The following is a 25,260-nucleotide window of genomic DNA, read 5'->3' on the forward strand; positions in this document are numbered from 1 at the left end:
GCGTGGCCATTATGAGCATGTCAATGTAAACACCAGAAGGGAGAAACCAGCATCAAAACAAGATTGTAAGTGACGATATAATAAACCCCACTCCTTCCTACACACACATGTGCATTCATGCCTGACTGCTTCTAATTTAAATATAAGTAAAGAATGGCAGTCCTCTTGAAAGAGAGCAACAGAAAAGGAAGATGGTTTCCTGATGCCATGTGACTGTTTACAGATTTCATCTTTTCTCTTCCACACTGAAATGAGTCTGAGAGGCTGAAGACCCCCAATGAACAGTGAGTAGCCCCAGCCTGTCAGACTGTCTGTGCTCTGCTCTTCTCATGCTGACCCTATTAGATTTGACTATTAAAAAGCAGCACTGGGCCATGTCAGCTCTTGGGTGGGAGGCTGCCAAGGCACACATCCATGCTGCTGGCTTTTCAAAGATTGATAATGATCCTGTGCAATACTTTTGTCCTTTACCCCAGGCAGTTCTGCACAGGGGTCAGTTCTGGGGTACTACATACTCATCTTGTAGCATGAGGTGTAAAACTAAAGTCCTTATTGCCATGGCCATTAAAAATCCCACAGCACTATTTACAAGTATGGAAGCAATTACAGCAGATTGGAAGTGGCCAAACTGGTAATTCTCTTCTGCCAACATAAATCCTCCCACTGTAACTTAATGTGGATTTTTTTTTTTCATCTCACAGCATAAACTTTAAAGTGTTGCTGTAAAATGCTCATTAGCCAACAAATCTCTTTATGGAGTAGCACTTGCTTTACAATAAAGGGTGAAAGGAAGTTTGCTCTATGGGTTGTGAGACAGTGAGGATACTTTAGGATAAAAGCTCCAACATATCAGTTTGCTAGAGCAGAAAATTAATAGAGATAGATTGGTTTTTAGTGGCATTTGAAACTATCTGCCTCTTCATCTACCAGCAGCTCTTCTTCTCAGACTGCCTGCACTATTGTACTTTATTCTCTGACACATTGCTACAAGATGACACCTTGGATTTTTAAGCTTCTCTTGTTAATTAAAAGACTTGTCCTCCCAAAAAGCTGGGTAGAAGCTGACAGTTTCAGTTTTAAATTTGACTTATGTTGACATAGCTTTCAGGTGCAGAGGTTTTTCCTCTACTTTGCTTTGAACCCAGCAACTGCATTTCTATGAATTTCTCTGCGTGATAGTTTGGACTAATGACAATTCCAGAGAGCACAAAGAGAATTGTCCAGATCCCATTACAAAATTACTCCTAAACAAATCTGTAAAAGGCTATGATATAACAATTCATGGGTTATCACTGCCTGATCTGCTTTACAATTAAAGAGAAAATAAACATATATATTCCTTAGCACAACACTGTTGGATAAGAAAAGCTGAATTCCTTTCACTTGCACATCCTGCCACCATCTAAGCCCCCTTTACTTCTTCCTGTAGGATGGAAAGATGAGTCAAGTCACAATTGCATCCCAGAAGTACCAAATCCTGTGCTTACACTCAGCTTGAATCCACAATTTTAAGTTCATAATGTGAAGCTGATTGGTGCTGGTCCCTCACAGTAAGACAATGGATGTTGGGAAGGAAATTAACTCTAAGACAGAGATGCAGATTTGGCAGAGCACTCCTTGCTGAGCTTAGTGTCAGATTTCCTAAATAAAGATAGAATTAAGCAGACTTCTGTCTGAGAAATATCAGCCTCAGAGAAACCCTGGTAGGTGAAGATCTTATAGAGTTTATCAGTACTTCATGCTCTGTAAAGTTGTGTATGAGGTTTCCATGCATATGCTTATTCCCACAGTTACGTACTAACAAGTTTTTCATCAACTTGAGTGAGAGATGAGAGAAGCTTCAAATGGCTCATGCAACCAACTGCCATCTACCTGGGTACTTTCACCACATATTAATATTTTACAGCTTCCCTATAGATCCCACTGAACTTTATCAAGCCAGGATTCTAATTTACACCCACAACCTCCTTTTGCTTTATCTGAGATAGAAAAATGGATTTCTATCATTTGGCTTAGAGAAATAAGAGCTGTTCTTTTGTTTGGTTCAGCTTATGGAAATAATTGCATCTCCTTCAGAAAGAGGACAAAGAACATTCAGCAAAAAAAAAGCACTTTGAAACTGTATTGCCTGTTTTTGAGTTATTGTTTGAGATCCTGATGCAAAAGCAAGTGAATTCAATAGCTTCTCAGTTTCAACAGTCTTTGGATCAGGTTCTAAAGGGTTATTCTTTACGTTCCTTCTAATATTGTGTCATACTCAGACTGCAGAGCCAAAAAAAGGAAATAAGTTTATGCATTTAGCTTTGAATTTAGAATGGGATCTTAATTAGCATTCACTTTCAGCTTAATTCCAGTCACAGAAAGTTTTTATCCTTAATAGGGGAGCAAAAGGTAAGCTGAGCCATATCACTTCTCTAAATCTTATCCATACATCTTTCTGATAGAAGAACCAGTGCATGCACCGCCATCAGAACATGTAATTAGTGGCAGTATGCACAAAGAGGTAGATCCTAACGAGATGCTGCAAAAATATGGGAACCAGTTATCCGTACACAGAAGCACATGAAAAGATACTAGAGAGTGGCATGATTATATCCGGGTGCCTCTGCTATAAAAAGCATTTGTATTACCCTTACTTCTCTGAATAAATTCAAATGACAGCCCCATTTCATTTCTTCATTCAGTCTGGAGGCCAGATGGCATTAGAATCATTTACTTCACCTTGTTGTGCTTAATTACTACAATCAACACACTATTTTCCAAATTAATCATAACAAAGTAATTTCATTAGTAACACAGCAGGCTGTTGAATTATTAGCATCATAACAGTTTGCAAACAATTAAACTTTATTTGAACCTTAAAAATTTGCAGAGTAGAACATTATTATAAGATCTAATGGCAGTACCATACAAATCCAGAACACAGCAAATAATCAAGTAAAACGCTGTACAATGTGAGTTAGAATCACTTTTTAAAAATCTGCTCTCTCACCATTTACAGAAAGGCAAGCACAATCTAAGTGAACAAAGAAAATTAAGCAATTAGCATCTTCTACCTGAGTTTTGTCTGAGTTGTATTAACTGAGATTTTCTTATCCAAAAAAGGTTATGGAATTCGCACGGATTTAAAGTAAACTTTCATCCGCGGTGCATCGCTGGTTTATTCTGAGACATTACCAGCGAGTTTCGGGACACCTTTCACGTTTTGAATTTAAGGCAGTTTATTTACTCCCCCCTAGCAATAAGCCCTAAGAAGGGGGAAGCCCTAAAAGAGAATTACAGACAAAAGCCACTTGATGTCTCTGGTTGTCACCACCCAGGAGAAGCCGCGCCGGGCGTCTCTGCCCCTCATCGCTTGGGTAAGGACTCCCTCTCCTGGAAAAACGGCAGAAGCGGCGCGGGACAGCGCGGAGGGGGAAGGGGGAAGGGGACAGGGACGGCACCGGCACCGGGACCCGCCTCCGCCCGTCCCACGAAAATCTGCTGCCACCCAGCGCCGCGGCCGCGCAGCGCAGGGACCGCGCCGGGGCCGCCCCCGCGCCGCGCCCCGCGCCCCGCACCGAGCGAACGCACCGCGTCTCGGGAGCAGGGGGAGGGCTCATTCCCTAAAAAGTACATGGTGGTGGTGGTGGTGGTGAGATTCGGAATTCTGTAATTAATAAAAAGCCATTTCGGTGGGCAGATTTATGGCGCTGCCATGTTAACAAGGAAGAAGGAGCGTTTCCAGCCCCGCTATTAACGCTTCACATTCTGTACACAATCCACCAGTACGCTTGACAAATTAAAGTAGTAAAAGATCTGAAGACTATAATCTATCATTTTAATGCTTCGCTGATAACACACAGAATCAATTCCAATGACTATCTCTTTAAAAAATTACAACAAAACTCGGTCCCGTTTGACGCCTATTAGAATTCAGTGTACCAGCAAGTACCATACATTAGCTGACACAGAGCACAACATCTTAGTTTACTGAAAGGATCCAAATTCCGAGTTCAGGCTGACGTTTCCTTTTAACCCCCAGAGTCCGCGGGGTCTGCCTGAAGCATAAACAGCACAAGCAACTACATGGGGACCTGCACAGCCTCAGCAGCTCACAGGCTGGCCTGACCTGCCTCGCTAGCAGATTAAGGGTCTCACAAATCAACTGTCTGGGAGGACCCAAAAAAGTTGATCTTCCATGCTAATGGTTAAAGTACATCTCCCAAAGAAGATTAACTCTGACTTGCCCAACCACTTGTCCACAAGTGGTAGTATTTTAGTGTACCTTTTTATGTTTCAATCAATGTTTTTGATTAGCCACAAAGTTCTGGCTTTGACACAAGAATGCAGGTAACTGTTGCTAATCCACACAGGGTGAAGATGAAGATCTCTGTTGCACAACCTGTATCAGAATTCCATATAGCAGCAAGGCATCCAGATTTGACTCTGCAAAATTATCTGTAAGGTACAGATAAAATATTTCACACTACCACGGACAAAAATATTTTTACCTGCAATTTATCTTGCGTTGACTTAGCAAAAATTTTAGGGTTTAATATATTTTCACAAATTTCCACAGAATTACCATGAAAAGTCAGAATGGTACCATGGCAGTACTACCACACAAGCCCATTTATTATATCAGCAAAATAATCAAATCTTCATTGTGTGTCAACAAAATAGTAATTAACAATACAATACTAAATATAGAAAAGTTAATCATTGGCTAAAAGCATAACTTAAAAACATCTGGAAACAGACTACCCTGAAGATTTGAAATATACATAAATTTCCCTCAACTTTCTGATAAAACTGCACATGATGAACAGTGAGCATTAAAAGATTAATGAATGCATGAATTGAGTAAGAGTTTACCCTCAAAGTTCTGCATCATTTTTGTGAATCTGCAGAACAGGAAAAGATAGCAAAATTCCCTGAGAGAACACCAACCTACAGCTATACAGAGTGCTGCTGACATGTTCAAAAAAGAGCAACAGGAACTATATGGCTGCTTGTGCCCCATATGTTAATTACCATCTATTAATTTCCTAGCATTAAAATTCTATAAAAAGTGCCTAAGCAGACCATTTCCATAAAGTTATGATCAATTACAGTTTATAATGTTTAATGTACATGAGGCAATGATCTGACTACATTCGCTGAAACCGCAAAACATGTACAGCAGAATTGTCTTCCAGAGGCTGGCTCTGTAAACTGCAGCTGCACACCACTCTTCATTTCACGTGCAGATTTCTCCTGATTAGGGAGAGGGAAGTTGAAAGTTCATCATTAGCCAAAAAACCTCAAACATACATGTCAAGCCCTGTCTAAATATCCATTCCCTTCCACAGTTTTCTGCACAGACAGATATATACGTATTACTAAAGTAACAAAACTAAATATAAACAACATCAATTTTATTTTTTAAAAAATTTGGAAAAGGGAACACAGTTATTAAATATATAATCTTTTGTACCCTGTTCTTATAGAACCCCAGGGAAAAAAAAAAAGTACTTTAATTGAACCTTCAATATATTTTGCTATAATCTTTATGTTAACAGGACTCCTACAAAGGTTCCAGGAAAGACATACTTATGAAACAGAGAACAAGGGAACATATAAGCCATTACAGAAGATTGGATTAAAATGTACTTACCCAGGCCTCTCAAATATCATACATCTCCATTATGTAGGCTTTAGGCACCAAGCCAATGGTTCCCTTCATTTCTCCTACCCACCAGCCAAATCTATTGTACTCCTAATTGAAAACAATACGCAGTATTAACCTTTAGTCTGATATAAATGCAATAGAGTTTTGTATGCAACTCCTTATGGATGCTTTCCCTTATATATAGTTATAATCATTTCAACTGAAAATTAAAACATTTTATCTTTTTGTTATAGGCATTCACATGCAGTTAGGCAAAGGCAGAAGGTAAATTTTAAAAACGCCAGGCATACTCAAGAAAATTTCTTAATTATGGCCATGCTTCTCTAACACCTACTAAAAATAGCCGACCTCCTTATCCTCTGTTCATCAAAAATACAAAAACCTTGTCTTTGTAACTAAAATCTAATAGCACAACATTGACATATAACAATCAACAGGGATTATTTTAGTATCACAAGCTAAACTCTAAGAAACCATCAACTTATTTTAAAAACTACTTCACTCAAATGTGAAGGGAACACTATATATCTAATACATAATATCTTTCTATGGACAAAGTCTACTATTGCTTTAGGCTTGCAGGAAATTCTACAGCAGATCTCATATTCCTGACAGATGACTAATGTACTTCTGTTTCAAATATGCTTAGGCTTAGTGAGATAAATACGAAACAAAATGAATTATAATCATTTAAAGAAATAATATCTTCCAAAAGCAGTACTAAGTAAGAGTATTGCGGTATTGTGGTATATAATTATTGTAAAAATAAAATAATGTAATACTGATATGTAATTATTGTATGTTGTGTCATATAAGAGATATGAGATATTTTAAGATCAATCCTAACAATGGTTCAATAAATTGTAACAGCTGGAATTGCACATACACATATATTGAATTACAAATGAAGCATTATTAAAACAGAGACCATACTCAAAACTGAATGATTAGCAAGATAGAAATTACTTTGGAACAAATACGCAAAATACAAAATACACAGATATCTCTGATAAGCAGCATCTGCTTCCTGCTACACTGCTCTTTTGATGAGAAGAGGAAAAGGCTCTTTGAAGAATTTTGAACTACTGGTCCTACTGAGATGAAGCTACTATTTTGAACTGTAGGTAAAGTTTTTTGGTTATAAATAGCCAAGTGGAGCTTAAGGGTTAATGGTGTTTCATTAGCCCGAGCTATAATGATTTTCTGCTGGCATATTTAGCCTGGTCAAGAGTTCTCTGGGGTCCTATGAGGTGCTTAGTGTACTCAGCTCTCTCTGTGCTTAACTATGATGGCCTGCTTTCATGTGGGCTTTTTTGTTTTTTCTTTGCCTTTTTTTTTAATGCTTGCATGCAAGCACACACAGTTTCGTATTTTCTAATTGTGGAAGGGTGAACATTAGTCTTCAATTAAACATTTTCTCCCTTCACTTAACAATGAATTGGTAATGTAAAAGATTCTATCCTACTATGCATGAAATACTGCAGTAAGTGTGATTTAAAGGAAATCCACTTAAAAAACAGCAGGAAAACCTTCATTTATTATGTGAACATGCAAACAAAAAAGCTGCAAAAATAATTCCACCTTCTTCCCCCTTCCACTGCAAAGCAGACTGCTGGGGATGGGTTTGGTCTTGAAAGTCCAGAGGTATCTGAACCTGATCTTCAGTACACACTGCTCTCCACAGAAGTTAATAACCTTTCCCATGAGGCTTCACATTACACCCCAAATCCTTAAAGGCGAAACAATACCCTGACACTGAGGTTTATAATCTTCCAGATCAGCCTGTTTAAAAATCTATACTTTATCTCACAATACACTGTTTAAATATACAAACTAGATTTCAAGACTGAAGTGGGAAATTGCTGAAAGGAGCAGCACTCACGTATACTACTGGAATCTCAGCAATAAATCTCTCCAAGAGAAAGCAACAAAAGATTTTAAGCTGCTACACGGAATTCGCACAGTGACTGACAAGAGTGATTAAGCAAGTTTTGCTAGACATCAGCCAAAAAAACAAACAATACATGAAATGAGGGAAGTGGCTCAGTTAAGCAGTCATTAAACTGCATATGACAAATGGCACAGAAAAAGCTTGTGGATTACATTATCCATTGAAAATGTTCCACTTAGCAACACTACATGGACTTAGAAACAATTGTTTTTAAAGAAACAATTCAGATAGCTCAAATTAAAATTAAAAGCATGCTGCTCTTTTGAAAACTTTCTGGGTTTTGCTACTTACTAATACACCACTTACTGCTCTGGCATGAAGCTAAGTGAGAAGATGAAATGAATGTTGATGTAACAGACTAGTAAACTAATTTAAGGATTCACTGCAACCATTATACCATACAGACAATATTGCAACACAGAAGTCTTTACTTTACATTACTATTCTTTGCATGGGTCTCGAGAGCAACATGAAGCCCAATTAAACTATCTGCAGTCTATAGGAGTCTGAACAAAAATACAATGCAGATACCTGGCTATCAAGAACATAAAACCTTAATATCTGGTTTTAGAATAATTAGATAGCGTTCCCTTTTAAACTGATTGAAGAATAGACATTTCTCTTTAAAACTCCTAACCTCTCCTTCCTATCCTCAGTAACATGAAAAAGTGCTCAACCAGTGAGGCAGATAAACAGCCCCCCTAGTCCTTTCTTGAAGTCACACATAAAATCCAAATTGATGTATTGTTTCTATCAATGTAACAAATTATAAACTCCTTTGCAGCAATATAATTTCATTAATACACTGCTTTTGTGAGGTCCATATGTCTATCACTGCTGTTTAAGATGTGTAGAATAAAACTCTGAAACCCACATTTGTGGAAAATAAGGATTAATATACAGAAGGATATGAATACAGTTAGGGGTTTTATATGAAAAAAAAAGTTGGGAAACACTGTGCTTTTGCAAGCATCAGTTTCAGATCTCAGGTACCACTGGGTTTACCATCTGGTATCCCTCACTGCATTCAGCTCTTAATATCACTGCTAACATAGGCAAGCAACTATACTTCAGAAGGACTGATAAAATAATGAAGAGTCCTTTAATCTACAGGAAACCATTGTAGTCAATTTATAAGAAATATTGCATCCCTTTGTAGGATGTGTAATTATTTTCTATTAATCATGTGCTATAAAGCTACATTATGTGGTTATTCTGTTATCACTAGAAAGAGGCCTGCAGTCAGCTCCTGACAATGTTAGGTAATTACTAACACAAAGCTTCTTTCTCCTTATGTAGAAACGCTATCAAGATCCAGAGGTGCTGTGATGCTCGCTGTATGAAAATAACTCTCCAAAGAAATTCAATAACTGCAAAATGAATTGCTCCAAGGCAAATAGAGGGATAGGGAGAGGGGGGCTGGGCCAGATCCAGCTGCCCTGCAATGAGGAGAATGCACAAGTGTGCGGCCACGCTCTGCCATGTGACAGGGAGCACATTTGCCATACCAGGCAATGTTAGCAGAGCCAGGGGGAGGAGGGGGCCACCACAACCCCCACCCTCCCTGGAAGACAAGCACCAGGGCACTGGAATATATTATGCCAAATAATATGAAACAACAACCTTAACAAATGATCAAATGCTTTCTAAGCTACTTCTGCATTTCCACTGTCATAGAATGGATTGTTTTTTTCCCCAGCAGAAATTTATTAACCAAAGTGAAGTAATTTCACAGGGCAGGAAGGAACAGGTTATGATTTAACATTTAACATGCTGGCAAAACACTCTGTACAGCATGTTAGATAGCAGGGGGTGAAAGTCCCATCAGGGTTTCCAGGCTCCTTAAATGCTCTCAGCTGAACACACTGTGAGCAAATGCTTCTCCCTGTCCCCATCCCACCCATTTCACTGCACTGATGTCTAGGTACCCAGGGCTTCAAGAGACACTGATCATAAAACCTTTTGTACTTGGGGAAAAGCAATAGTTAGCAATACACTCCCTATTTGCTACAGATATCATTTAAATACAAGATTTTAGTCCTCTGCAGAAGAGAATTTTGATATTTTGACATACAAAAAGAGAAAATTTTTATACTTGAGGATTTCCAAAGCAGTTGCTGCCTTTAGAACAGTTCCTCTGCCTTTATGAGATTCTCCAGATGCTTTGCACCATATAAACTTCTATTGACTTCAGCAAAAGTTGAGAACATCTAGTTCTTGTGCAATTAGTCTCCATTGTTGAATACATATGATATGTTTTTTCATGTTTGTGGGGTGGGTTTTTTATTTGTTTGGTTTTAGAAAAGAGTTGCTGAAAAATTATCATTGCGTTTCAATGCCTTGAAGAAAAAAATGGAGTTGTATTTTAAAAAAAACACAACCAAAGTATATGAATTCAAGATTTTTCTCCTTCCTTCTTCTAGTGGCAGTGTGAATAATACTAAGTCATGGGCTGAATACCTGCAAATTTTAAAACTGAAAAGCAAAACGTATCTATAGTCTTGTTTGGGGTTAAAGTAAGTAGCATCTACTATCAAGCTAAATATGTGTCAGAAGCAGGGATAAATTTTTTGCAAAGAACATTCTAGGGTGTAATTTTAGCAAGATAATATTTTAAAACATCTCCAATTCATCCAGTAGATTCATCTAGCTAAAAAGTTTTAGAACTTCCTTAGGTGTAATTGTTGAATGATACACTATCAACCAGGGAGCAGTTTTGGCACAGAACAGCATTTTCTCTAAAAGCAGAGAATGACAAATGTCTTAAATAACTGAATGAGACTTCTTCACAGGTAGTAGAGTTGTTTTAAGACAGCAATAAAATGGTCATCTTTAAAAATATAAGCACTAAATTTATTGTATGGTTGCATTATTAGGTTTTATTTCCCACAATGACATGAGAAAAAATATACAGCAATTAAAGATTTCCAATATAAATCACAGTAAGCAGACTGAGTTCTGAACCAAAACTGCCCCCAGAAAACACCCTGGAACAATAGGAAGGCCATTTTATTTTCTCTTAGATGACACGTTGCCAACTTTTCTTCTAATCTGATAGGTAAAGGCTTACATATTATCAGTATGCAAAGCAACAGAGCTGGAGTCACTTGGCATTAGTTCCAACCAAACTTCTGTTTAAAGGCTTTCACTATTGTTTTTAGACATATACTTATTGTTCTCCTACCCCATCCAGAAAGATCAAAACTAAACAAGCCAGGAAACAGGTAATGTACAACTGAGTATTGCATTTTAGTTTTGATCAGAAGCATCCCACTGAAGTGAATCTCCCAGAGCTCCCACCTTCCCCCCACTTGGCTCCCTTTGCACAGCCTCAGAGCACACACACTACATTTATTTAAACACACTACATTTATTTCATTCCACAAAACCAGGCTAGACCACTTTGGACATCCAACAGCATTGGAAAAGCGTGGTGTGGACAGCAGGGCTCAAGCACTGAGTGCTTCACTCTGCAAATCTGCTCCTAGTGGTACTCCCTATTTGCTAGAGGAGACATAGGCAGCATGGCCATGGAACAGAAATTATGGGTCTCAATATGATCAGCCAGAAAACAACCTAAAAAAAAACCACTCAGGACTTCAGTATGTCTGGCATATATTTTAGAAAAAATACTGAATAAATACATTTTATTAAGATTATACAGATAGCGAACAAAATGTTCACAGTGATTCTGAAACAGGTGCATGGTTAAGTTGCACCTTTATTTCATAAGCAGTAACCTGAGCTGTGGACTTTCTTTGTCCTTTTACTAGGCAAAAAATACAGGTTGAGATGTGAGCATTTTAACATTTGTTGTATTGAAAGAACAAAAATCTGCCACACATGAAACCTACAACCACTGAATGTAGGGTTATCTAAGCACCAAGTTAACACTCTACTTTCTGAAAAAATTTGAAGCAAAAGGTTGCCATAGATGAGGTTTCCATGAACCATAAATACTAGAGCAGCATTGGTGTGCAATGAAATAATAACAAGGAGAATTCCAGTTTTAGATATAATTTCTGATTTTGAAGTATTTGCTATTTTAATACAAATATAAATAAGAAATATATTAAATTAGTTTCATGTTAAGAAATGTCAGTAATTCTACTAAGCAGCTTCCCACTAACAGATTGAAGTAAATTTTCACTATTACTTGCATTTGGCTGATGAAACTATGGAACTTCATAACACAAAACATACACCTAAAGCAAATGAACAAGTAATGCAAGTGTTGCACTTGCATAAATTGTGCATACAAAACTTAGGGAAAAAAATTGAACTACCTCTATCTGTAGTTATCATTGTTTCTGGAAATTGATTTCTTGAGTAGAGCTATGGAAGATTTATAAAAATGATTGCTATACTATGGTCTGTTTTCCCATTTATCACATGGGTTTGAAAGCAAAGGCAAGCCCATATATGAGCAGGAGTTAAGAGCAATCACCCTTTTAGAAAACAGGTCTACAAAGTATTGCATTTCTAACAGTCAATATTAACTAAGAAATGTTATTAACATGTCTCTTTATCAGTACAGCTGTATTTTTTCATTACAAAATGGAATAAGGGTATATAGCTTTCTGAAAGTTCACATCATTCATAGCATAAGTGATAAAAGCCACTTGAATATTCCAGAATATTATAAAATACTAGTAATAGTATATCTGTACAGATACATTAATCAATTAATCTGAAATGTTAACTACATTTTAAAATAAACAAGTACTATTGTTATAGGTCTGTTAATTCTGCTCAGATTAAAAACTCAACTTTTGAGGGAAACTTGATAGAAAAACTTAGAAAGAAGTTGTGAGGCTTTTGGGGTTTTTTTTGTAAAATCCCACAGGACTGCTGCCACACAAAAGCCACAACTGACATAAATATTTAGAAAATAGCTTAAATAGTTTTTTTTGAATACGCCTTTAAAACAAGAAAAACATGCTTTTCCACAGTAACTGCACTAGGGCATAGGTATCTCTGTTGTCAGAGTATGAGCTCATGCTCATTGCAATAACACTGAGTTTTGATGCTCATTAAAAGCAAATTCTGGGGACTTGTCTTTGCATAATACTTAGCTATTTTAGGAAGTAAACACTGCCAAAATGAAACTATGCTCATTTTTCTAAAAGACGTTTACCTAGAAACTTACAGTAACATATTCCTCCTCTTGCTTTATTTAAATTGTATAAATGCCCAAATTTGCTAAACTGGTTCATAATTACTCTGTTATACTAATGATCTCATTTCATGGAAGCAAATAATGCTTTCCCCCTAATTTCTATACAGGTATGAGAAAAGCTGGTAAAAATATATTGCTTTGGCATAACTAATGCTGGGAGAGATGAATATCTATCTTATCACGTTCATCAGAGCAGGCCATACTATTTATATTTCACTGTAAAACAAAGAACTCTTACATGTTGCACAAATATTCTCGATATTTTGTTAATGCTTCACCCTTCTTACTATAACATGGCTATACCCGTACTTACTTCCTTATCAGCAAAATGTGATTTTCAAGAGTAATGTTCCTGGCTGACATATGATAGAAAGGCAATAAAGCCACAGCTAGGTTCAGCTGAAGCTGAATTTATGACACCATTTTGGATGCATACACATCGCCCCCCTGTCAGTACCTGCATCTCTCATTTTCAACCACTAGATGGTGTGAAAAAATAAAAAAATTGCCTAGGATTCCTGCCGACTGCCACAAAATCCAAGTATTAATGTAGTGGATTAGGAAATATTTTAGAAGAAAAGTCTTGACCCACTTCGGGACGGTTAGGCTCACTTTTCCTTTGGTTATATTTTCACTTACTGGACAAAGAGCTCATAAATGATTAGACCTTGAAACTGAATCAAGTGGAGGGTTAAGATAGATAATTCTCTGGCACTTTCCCCTCCAAGGACCCTAAATTCCAAGCTGACAGTAGTGGCCAACACTCATTTTTCTGAAAAAGCTGTAACAATCTTTAAGTGGAACAGGGCTGAATTTTCTGGGCTGTATTTTGGAGCAGAAATCATTCCCACAGAGAGAGGCTCTATATATCTGGAGCAGCAGCAAGCCTGCTTCAAGGACCGATTACGGATTAATCACGGCATGGCAACAGGACTGTTGATATACAGAGGACAGCTTAAGCTACTGTTTTTCTATTTTGCTCCATTTTTTAAATTAAATTTCTCACTTTTTTGGGGAAGGAGTAGCAAACAATTTTTTTCACCTACAAGCTGAAGATTAAGATTTTATAGTTGCCATAATGTACCCGAAGAGCACAACCCACAAAGAGGCCAAACTCATACAGTGGAATCCATTCACTCATGGGCTTTTTGGGGGGAGCGAGGGGGGGAAGAAGTGGTTATTTTAAATTAGTCCAATTCTTCAGTGCTGAATAACTGCTTGAAAGTTTGCCCAATCCACAAGCTTTATTCAGCCTTTAGTAATGCAATTCAGTTATTAGTTTAAGTGACAATGAAATACCCCAAAAGACATACATGGTCAAATTAATATTAGTAATACATCTTCTATATTTTTATATAGGACTATCCTTATATCCATAAATCTTAAATTTATTTAAAAGAGAAGCTGTTACATTTATTATCCAGAAATGTAGTTAAAGGTATCACAGAAGATTTAAAGCAATTGTGACAAACTTAATTTGAAACTAGGACAAACAGATGCCTTTATCTTTCATGCACCTACTTGTGTATTTCAGTGACCTACAATATTTTTGTACTAATTACACTGAACAGCAATTAGATAGACACATATTTTATAAAGTAGTTTTTTTCATTGAGAACTTATAAAAGCGGTTTGTTTTTTTTTTCTAATAGGGGGAGAAAAATATAAATTTCCTCTGATTAATTGTTCAGAAGTAGACTTCAATGGACCATGATATATATATTTTAACAGAGGTTTTGTTTGTGTTGGGGAGGTCAAGAGAAAATGTGAAAATTAACCAACATCAACATAAAACAAAACTTCATGCCTTTACTGTTTAGTGCTAATTCAGATGAGAGAAATTATATTTCTCATTTGCTTTGCAAACAGAAATATAATAAAAAATGCCCAAATCTGTCAGAGCAAATGAATTTGGAATCTGAGCTCCCAGAACAATAACAATCTACATACAAAGATGAAAGCATAGTTCAAAAAAACAAACCATCTTTTGTAGGAAGATCCCAAAAAAGTCAGAATCAGCAGAGTCAGGAATATAAAACAGGAAACAAAAAACATAACATACAAGGTAACTTAAAATTCTGCAAGGTTAACTTCTACAAGCAGAAAGTACATTGTCTCCTGTTAAGTCAGTTAACAAATGGTAGCCAAGATCTAATACGTAAATAAACATGCTTTAAAGTTAATTCCTGTTATGTGGCTATGTTTTAATTGTGATTATAGTTCATTTGACAAAATAATTAATTGCAGTGACTATCTGATTGCAGACAAAGGATTTGAAAGGGAGTGCCAATTTCCCCCCACAGAACTGTGGGAATGTGCCCTTGTGCCATGGCTCTCTTTTTACAACCATGTAGCCCCAGTAGTGTCTCATACCTTGCTGATAATGTAGATAACGTCACCACGTTTAAATGTCAACTCATCAGCTTCATCTCCAGTGCAGTCCCACAAACCTTGATAGAAATTGGCATAATCGGTATTTTCGCTATCTGCAAAGAAAACGGCACCTAATTATAAACCAACTAAGGTTGAGGATAACTAAAGTTACTCTTTAAACCTTCAAATAGTACAAAGCAATTTATTAGCATACATTTCTTATTCCTCTTTTCAGAAACAGCTCCTTCCTGCCATGAAAGCAAGTGAAAAATAAGTTTAATGTGCAAGCCCTTCACTGGCAAGTTGCATCACTGAGAGACATGTAGCTACAGGTTTTCAAAGCATTTTTCAAAGCTGCAACTTAAAGCAGCTATTTTTCCTCTGCCAGTATATTTCTAGCAAGCCATATATGTACCCCAACTTGAAACTGATAAAACTGCTAGAATATAATTAATAATGATCAGTGAAAGGAAGCTAAAGTATTTTGTGATACACTCCCCCTCCCTCTCCCGTTCCAACAAAATTAAATAGCTTCTCTGAGAACCTCTGAGATAATCCTTGATTCTTCCTTCTGAAATATTGGAGAACTTGGAAACTGTTGCTGAAGCTGCATTTCAAAAATATTTGTGTCAGCTCCAGTTTAGGACATTAAGCCCTGGCTAAACGTGCAACTACACTACAGTCATAAACTCATCCTTCTAACAGCATAAGCACAATGGATGTGCTGTGTTCAAGCTGCCATACAGACCATTAACTGATTGATTATTTAGCACTCTTTGCTCTGTAATACGGCAATAACACAGTAATAAATGCTTTGTCATACATTTACAATACAGAGTACATCTATTGAAACACAGCGCTCACACACAGTTAAATACACTGGGCGCTTCTGTTGCACTGCAAACTATTTCCTGTTTTTAATTCCATGAGAATGGAGTGTGATGAGTTAATGCAAAAAGAATGTAAGCAATACCACTAAGATGACCGGTTACATTATGTATACACTAACCAGACAGAATGTATACGTACTAATAATTTACATCACTGGAAAGCTATCTTCTAATTCTGATAACATAAATATCACTGAACTGGCTGGATCAAGGCTGTCATCTTAGTTTTGTTATATGATCCTTGAACTGCAGGCTTGCTGGTTATTCCAACATACACCAGTTACATTTGCATGTCATTAGCACTCTACACCATTATTTATAGTTTACAATTTAACCATGATTGGTTCATTTTATTACAAAAAAAAATCCTGCTAAAATATCAAGTATCAGGAGATAGAAAGCATCACGCTATAAAAGAATAGTGCTATTCAACTTGTGTTCTTCTCTATTTTGCCAAATACCTAGATTTGAATTTTAGTACTCTCTGTGTGAGCAAGAAGAGTTTGTTTTCTCTTTCTCCATTTCAGCCTGCATTCTGTGCTATCTTGTTTGGGTGGCAATACTGTCATAAGGCTAAATATTCACAACCTTCTATTCAAAGCTGCTATGCCAGTTATCCACCATTTAATTTCCATAAACTGGTGACTAGGATCTATGACTTTCTGCATAGCACTAGGGGGCGTTCTGGCTGCCAGGGCCCAAAATCTTCTGTCCTCACCCCAAAAGCAACAATTCATACCCATATGAAAGCTCACAATCATTCAGAAATAAGAGATTTAGTTATTTTAAAATGCACAGACATTTTAATATGAAGGCATAATCAGTTTGAAATGTTGCACCTCCAAATTTTGGCCCTTCCTATTTTTCACCTCATTATTCACCAATTTAGCATTAGACAATTATAAACAGTAACACAGGTTAGCACAAAATTAATTTGTGATAAATATTAAATTGGAATCTCTCCTTGGTCATTTCTTACTATACAGATCACAGTTCCCAACTCTGTGTCATAAACAATAATGTAAGTCCACACGAGAAAAAAATAAAATAACTATTTTGGTACATCCCACCTCTCAAATCTTTCATCAGTTGGCTTATTGATTTTGTTTAAAACACATTACTCAGGACTTTTACTTCTTCAGAACATCACTGAAAGAAATCATGACTTTCCACACTGACCTTTACCACTTTGAGCTCTGCTCTTACCTTTATGTGCCTGCAGTAACTCCTGTTACCACTTAAGTGAGTTGCAACAGAAGGGACCCAACAGCGGGTGAGACATGTCTCTCCTTTTACGTTCATCGTGAGCATTTAATTAAGTTTTAAAGTGGAAAGCACCTCAATTAATAATGTGAACACACTGGAAAGATGCGTTTTAAAATAAGCTTATTGCAACAGGGAAGATTCTGACCAAAGACTGACCATGGCTCTGTGCCCTCATCTGTGAATTCAGCATAAGATAGGGTTATTTTAATCAGAAAGCCACATTTTTCAGAAAAATATATACAGTATACCAGGAGCACAGAAAGAAAAAACATGGAAAAAAAAGTTGCAGTGTAAGTTTGTGAACAACTATTCTATAAGGGTAACTAACTATGCATGAAAGACAATTGTAAATGTAACTTCAGACTTTATATACCTAAAGTGAAAAGGGCTTCATAAAATGATTCATAGTGCTTACAAACACAGGTGTAGAATGAAGAAAAAAAAATAGGCTGCAAAAACCTCTGCAAAACACAAGCCCACTCATTCTTACTTTGGTCCCTTTCAGTTTGAGAAGACCTTGACAAATTTCCTTTTATTGCCTCTGAAGAATGGTATAAAACAAAACCAGGAGGTCTGAGTAAAAGAATTTGGTATTTATATGGCAGTGAAATAATGTGAAGCTTCTTAAACACATGTAGTACCTGAAAACAGATGGATTTAGCATCAAGAACTTACATGCCCATTACAGTTCAAATTCCAAAGGTATTGATTTGCTGGTGTTACTCTGTTAAAATTACACTCTATTCCCAAACACTTCAAAATGTTACATGCCTTAAAAATACTATGACGACGTAACTGCTAAACTGAAGTGCGTTACATTTTGAAGGTATGGTCACTTGTCCAGAAATACAAATAAGACATGATAAAAAACCATTAAGTGTGTATCTGAGGGCAGAAAGCAGTTTGGTTTTATCTACCCACTGCTTTGAAGACTACCAATCCCAAAAAATGGGTGAAGAAGATTTTGGATAGGTTGTTTCTCCAGAAAATATTTCTTTTATTCCAGGACAGCTACCTGGATGAACTACTATCAATAGTTATCAATACTCTTCCAAAAAGAATTCTTCATGGTTTACTCCAGCCATCTCTGCTTTTCTAGTAATGGTAGTAGGAACAATGGATATTTTTGTTCAATACACGGATGGAAACCCTTCAGAGTTATTTTGACAGATCAAAAGACAATGGCTGCCAGCCTCTCTGACAGTAGTCTCAGGCTGCTTATTTCACTGAAAAATACTGGCATCTGACAATACGTGCTTGAAGAAAGAAAGGTGAACAGTTCAGGTAAAAAAATCTGAAAAATATATCACTCAAGCATGCATCTCAAATATTAGACTATTTAAAACTTAGGAATGCCCATGAATTGCTCAAGGGGAAAAATTATAATAATATTCTAACAACCACAATAGACAGAAAAGAAGAACCAAACCACACCATAACTTGAAAAACATATTAATAATACATATTTCAGAGAGATTTAAGTGTGCTATCTCACTGCAGCCTAAGGCAATCAGCAGGTTAATTTCTGCCCCCTACATTGTGACAATTTTTGCAATTCCCATTTCTGAGCACAAACCTGACAGAGCACTAAACAGACCAAAACAAAATCAAAGTTACAACCTAAATATGAAAATGCACTACATAAAACGTTAGGATAAATGTGATTGTGCCTGATTTGTTTCAGTCGTCCATTTTAACGCTGATGACATGCAAGTTAGCAAACCCTACTATGGTAGTGATTTAGAGCCAGGAGTTTTATTATTTGCTTGCACATTCCTTGTGGAATGAAGGAATACATGTGAATGTTTTCCATGCACAACTGTGGTCCACTGCCTAGTATATTAAACAGCTTGCCATTCTGACTCATGTTCCTCAACTCTTGGTAAGATTTTTCAAAAGTTAATAGTGTCAGATTTGAAGATTCAACAACATTTGAAAAATACAAACTGTAGCCCCTTTGGTTAATTATGTGCTCAATATTTACCATTGTGAAGGCTTAAAGATGGAGGTACAGCTGAAGTTCAAAATTAATGCTATCAGAATGAGTGTCTTACACAAGTGATCTAGACTCTCAGTTTTGAGTCTCAATCACCAAACAAGACAAGCTCTGTCAAAGAATCCAGTTATTTGTTCGTTCTGATGATGCCCTAAACTTCAAAAAATGCCTGTTACTTGCCCTTTATCCCACAGGCCAGAAAAGTTACAAAATAAGGGCAAAACAACAGTAGGGTATTTATTTAGACTCAAAGTCTAATACATCCCAAGATATTTGGTTTAATCTTTCTCACTTCCATTCTTCTGTTCCTTAAAATCAAACATATTTAAGGAACATATTCTGTTCCTTAAAATCAAACCCAAAAATCAACATATTTACACTGATAAAGTAAAAAGAAAAAAAAAAAAAAGACACTTACTGAAATAGGGATTGTGGAAATGATAATGGGTAGAAAGTTATAACAAAAAAGACCCAGCAAGCCGTATTATATAACTGAAACTCTTCAGTGCTTTGGTATTTTTAAATTATTAGGTCCCTAGCAGTTAATGCAAAGCTATCCAGCAGCAAGAGTCAGCACCAAGAAGAACAGAACAGAATAAAAAGAACTCAAGTCTGAAAGTTAATTGAAGTAGAAATATGTTATGGCAAGAAAAGAGTAGGAAAAAAAAGAAAATTTTTTTGCACTAATCAGCTTGAGCTCAAGCTGAGCTTGAGCAGACAATATGCAGACTATTTTCTCTGAGTTCAGGTTTAGTAAAGCGAGGCAATAAATTAAACTTAAGAATGTATGCACTGTTTGTGTAGAAAATCATAAAATATTCTCAAGTCATGTCAGGTATTTATGATGCGATGCCTATCAGAAATACTCATGTCAACTCAGCCCTAAAAGTCAAACAAATTTCCAGTGTTAAATAGTGAACTATGTAAGATCAGATCACAAAACTATTGCTTGAAATGAACCTGACATCTGGGGGGAACTGCTATGGTATTTTCAATGACATTACACAAATACTAATAAGACTGATAAGGCTGTTCTCATAGCAATTAAATTTTTTCAAAAATGCAGATACTAAGGTTTTGGTTTTTTAAAAGTATGAGCAATTAGAATTTCAGGAAGGTACATTAGTGGAAAAAAAATGCTGTTGGCAACTTTATAATTGGATTGACCCCATGCTCCATTATGACAACACACTCTTATAATTACAGTAATGTCTAAATGAGTACTAAATATTAAGGCTGTAATGAGTCATGCTGTTTTACACATGTTTTTAGCAGAGCACAATGCTAACAGCATCTGATGGCTCGGCTCTTGTTTCCTTTCCAAGAAAAGCAACCCAAAACTCTTCACAGCAACCTGTTCCTGCTTTCCTGTATGGGTCAGGAAATCAGGCCTCTGTTTCCTCTCCACATGTTGCAACAGGAAGAGCACTGCAGAGCTACTTCCTAAAGGAACTCTTCTTGCCCACCCCTTCCTTGACAGGCCTGAAAGAATTATGTGTATTATGTGCAATGGGGGAAGGAGAGCCAGATTGCATGTCAGTGCAGGTCACAGTTACAATGCAGCAGATCTCACAAAGGTGTAAGGTCTGATAAGAAGCGAGTCTTCTCTGCTTGCTGTGTCAAATCACCAACAGTTTATCTAAAGGTCTGTGCCCTTGAAGCACAAAAATATATTGTTTTTAAGCATAACTGGAAATACCTTTCTTTTAAGAAAAGTTGCCTGGCTATGTGACTTTACATGGTGCATGCAGTTATTTTTCCAGTCCCAGAGATAATTAGCACAAGGGCGCTTTGCCAAGCTAAAGCTGAGAGAATATCCTTCACAGCCTTTCTGGGCATTTGTGTCCTTTTCCAATTTTTATGCTGCTGTCACTGGACTCTGGCATTTCTTACCTGATTCATTTGCTTTCTCTGGTAATTATATGCAATGAAGATATGCATGGCCAACATTTAAACAGGCTGCAGATCAATTAGTGGTCTTAAGTTTATCTGATTTTTATCAAAGAAGACAGAGCTTTGGGTCGATTGTCAGAGCCTGTGTCAAGTTGACCTTTTCAGAGACGTCTACATTGCCAGTCCCTTGGGCAACTTGTTGTCCCCTGTTAGTCTCTGAATGGCAGAAGTCTGTTCTGCTCAAGCACAAAGTATACACAGATGTCTATATTACATTCTTATAGGTTTGACAGCAACTGCATGTTGTATCTATAAACTGTCCTTTAGCAGTGACACTTCCTCAATGATGATAAGCTAATTTATGCAACTAAATCTCCTTTGTGCAGAAATGAAAGCTAATTGAGTCATTACAAAGTAATTCAGGAAGGAATACCTTGTATAAATTGGCTTACTTTATAAATCCTTCTCAAGTGGTTTTCATGCATCCTAAGTGGTACTTAAGCAGTTTTGCTGCCATCACATACTGGGAAAAAAAAGACAGCTTTACAGAGCTATAAAAACATTATTTTAAAACAGCAAATGGAAGAGAGAAGAAAATAAAGGTTAAAAGAAAGTGTATACACAAAATAAAGAGGAAAGGTTTTAATTACCTGAAACAGTGGTAACTTCCTCCTGCCTCTCATTGCTTGGCACTTCAGCTTTTGAAGAAAGACGTTCTTCTGCAAAACACATAACTGCAAATGAAATCCTGAAGGGCCACCTCAGCTGACAGGAATTACAGCCCACATCAGCCTGAAAAACACACTCTGTATTTCCAGACTGTAAGCCTTGTTTACTATTTTGCACTTATACAGAAGTTGGAACATTGTTATTTCTGTGGTTTCCGCCATCCATCCAAACACTCCAAGATCTTTCTTTCAAAATCTCAATTGTGAACATCTGTTTCCCTTTTCACTCTGGTCTGAATGCAGTCATATAGAGCTGCAGTTCTGCTGATTTTCAGTCATTCCAAGGCAATTAGAATGAGGAACCTCTTCTGCTGCGTACATTTATTGCCAAAAAAGGATAAAGAAAAGGAAACCAAGGTGTGAAAAAGTATCCCCAGCCCAAGCAATAACTCAGTTGTAGAGAGCAGTATGCAACAAAGGCAGATGAAATCTTACTTTCCACACTGTCCTACAGACACAGTAGCTCAACACCTGCATGATGGGAACACAGCCACTACAGATACCATGCCCTTCACTACTCCTACCCATTGTGCCTGACCATGTTTCAAGCAAGCCAGACTCTATCAAATGACTTAGGGCAAGTTTAGGAGACAAGAAAAGAGAAAACCTGGCAGTGATCAGCTCTAAAGCATGTTTTCTGGCTAGCAGGCTTGGAACAGTCTGAAATCCCCACAGGCAACTTCCAAAGATGTGCTCCATCCTCCCTGTCTGGCACAGACATTGAACTCTCTCAAGTCCAGAGCCTCACTTGAGTAAATCCACACTCTACTCAGTACAGGGACATCAGATCTGCTCCTTGTATTTCCCAGTCAACAATTCTGTTGATGATGTAAAAAAGGGGAACAAACTTTTAGCTGAATCCTGTCTTTAGGTTCATAAGGAAGTAGAAACAAATTTATCTTGGCATTTACAATATATCAAAACTGACAAGGCTGCTGTACTGAATGAGGAAATAGTATATTGATAAACCCACTTCTCAAACATGAATTGGACTTTTAATACATTTAAATTCTCTGCCTTTGCTACTCATCACATCATATACAGATAGTCAAGCTTCTTTGTAAGATACACATTTCAGCAACTAGTTTTGATATTTTACTAATGACAGACAACAGATGAATCACTCACAGTGTTTAAAATGTTCCTCATTGTGAAACACATATGTAATTGCCCATTTACTTTGACAAAGAGTGAATTTTATATCAAAAGTTCAAAGGATTTTTTAACCTTGTAAAAATTTAATCTATCCACAGGACTGCTCCTGCAAACATTAAAGCAGATGTTTAAAGCACAAGAGTAGACCTGTTGGAATGAGTATGCATAATTGCTGCTAACCTCTATACACAGTCCTACAAATATTACAATTAGAACATAAGATTCACTTTACAAAGAGCTTTGAAATTCTGCCCTACTAAGTCAGCAAGATTTTTGTTCTTGAATCTTGACTAGTTAAAAATCTGGTAAAGATTAATATAAGCTATTTTTTAAGCCAAGGTGGGGTGGAAAAAGAACAAGAAAAAAAATCCTAGCAATAGATCAGGAGAAATCTGAAGCTGTAGTACACACAAAACACTCTAAACTATGTACTGCATTCAGATGTTCAAATGTATTCCCCTACTTGGCATTAACATTTGTCACACATTTCCAAGTATGCTCATCTGTTTATTTTAAGAACTCACAATTGGAGCAGAAATGGCAAAAGTTCATCCCTATGTGCTGTCCAGAGCACTAGGAGGCACTGTCATTCTGTGGGTTCCCTACCATGGTTACACCCCTCACAGGGAGTAGTACCCCAGTATCAGTCACATTTTCTAGAATTTCTCCCTTTTCCCAGAAAAAAAACACCTTCATCCAACACACACACTATCATATTATTCTTTCATTAAATAGATGTTAGTATTACCTGTTACTGAATGTTTGGACCTAAAGCACTTGCTGTGTTGAATGTCCTATGGATTTTAACTCTATCACTTGTCATGGTCATCAGACCAGTTTAAACTGAGGACTGACTCCAGTAAAGTCAAGCAGACTCAACTTGACTCAACTAAAGTAAAGCAGCAGCAGAGGTTTGAAGAGACTTTTTTGTAAGGTACTGCTGAATACATGTAAGGTACTGCTGAATACATGTAAATTGCATTGTTATTTCACAGAAAATACTTAGAATATATGCATTCTTCTGAAATATTTATTTCAGGGACAAGAGTTGACCAGATCCACATCTGAAGATATAAAAATGTTTGAACCAAAGCTCTTTGAATTCCAAAAGGTGTCCAAGTCAAGCAAAAAACTTACCATATTTGCATCCTGATTTGGATCTCAACCATCCCCACTCATCCCACCTTGCTTTACACTACAGAGTTGTCACAGAGAGGACAAAGTTTCAGGTACAATTAGACTGGAAGAGGCAGTCCAGAAGCATGGTGGACATTGTCCAGCTGCTAATGGGCATTCAGTCCATGGTATCAGGCTGAAGAAACTGCATAGGAAACCTCCTCTGAAACAGGCACAACAACCATCAGGTCCTTGGCACAAACCTCTGCTTTATGAATCCGTTGCAAATGGTTCACACCGTTTGCTAATGTAATCATGTTCAGAGTGGAGCAGTTGTAGTAGGCTTGGCTTAGGGTAGTAAAAGAGAACCTGTGGTTCTTAACTCATGTTTTCTGATATTATGGCCTGAAGCAGTAACTAAGTGCAGGCGGCGTCCTTTAAACACAGCAACCTCGATTACCTCAGGAATTACAGCTGCAGTCTGATGCAACATGCATAACTTTGTGTTGCAACAGGGCACAGAGTCAAAAGATTAAAAATTAAATTAAGAAATACAGTAGAAATACTTCTGGTTTTTTTAAGACACTGTGTCTAAGGAGTCATGCATACCTTTAAAATAATCTGTTCCAGTTTTTCATCTGTACATCTTCTTCACACCATCACTATAACTGCAGAGAGAAAATACTATTTTCCACCTTCTCACTACGTCAAAATGAGACTAATCTACACTAACCAAACCAATGAACTCTTCCAGAGCTGTAGATCCAAAGAACTCCTGAGATACAGATTATGTTCCATACTATGCTGATACTTAGAGACCTTAATGGCAAACAACCTACAAAATTCTTGTGACAATGCAACAAGGAATTAACTATATTTGTTAAAGGTTTTCTTCAGTTAGTACACTAAAGTTGTTAAAAATAATTTACTTATTTAATTTGCAGTTTGAAGAAAAAACAGAAAAATAATCACCTAATCACATATGATTCTACCATCTACAAAATTTTAAAAGTGAACAATGAACCCTAAATTTGCTGAAGTTTTTTTATATAAATCCATT

General features: G+C 36.9%; 1 protein-coding gene across 1 annotated transcript in view; it reads right to left on the minus strand.

Moving 5' to 3' along the window:
• Positions 1-2,811: 2,811 nt before the first annotated feature.
• SKAP2 (src kinase associated phosphoprotein 2) overlaps positions 2,812-25,260 on the minus strand; it is a 120,557-nt gene continuing 98,108 nt past the window's right edge. The window contains exons 10-13 of the mRNA XM_071429248.1: positions 21,852-21,920; positions 15,157-15,269; positions 5,639-5,740; positions 2,812-5,238 (exon numbers count right to left, since the gene is read on the minus strand). Coding sequence (XP_071285349.1) covers positions 5,648-5,740; positions 15,157-15,269; positions 21,852-21,920 — 275 coding nt within the window. The 3' untranslated portion in view covers positions 2,812-5,238; positions 5,639-5,647. The remainder of the gene's footprint in view (positions 5,239-5,638; positions 5,741-15,156; positions 15,270-21,851; positions 21,921-25,260) is intronic.

This window comes from Agelaius tricolor, unplaced genomic scaffold (genome assembly GCF_023055355.1).
Source record: "Agelaius tricolor isolate 1412-34295 unplaced genomic scaffold, bAgeTri1.0.p SCAF_6, whole genome shotgun sequence".
Lineage (NCBI taxonomy): Eukaryota > Metazoa > Chordata > Aves > Passeriformes > Icteridae > Agelaius > Agelaius tricolor.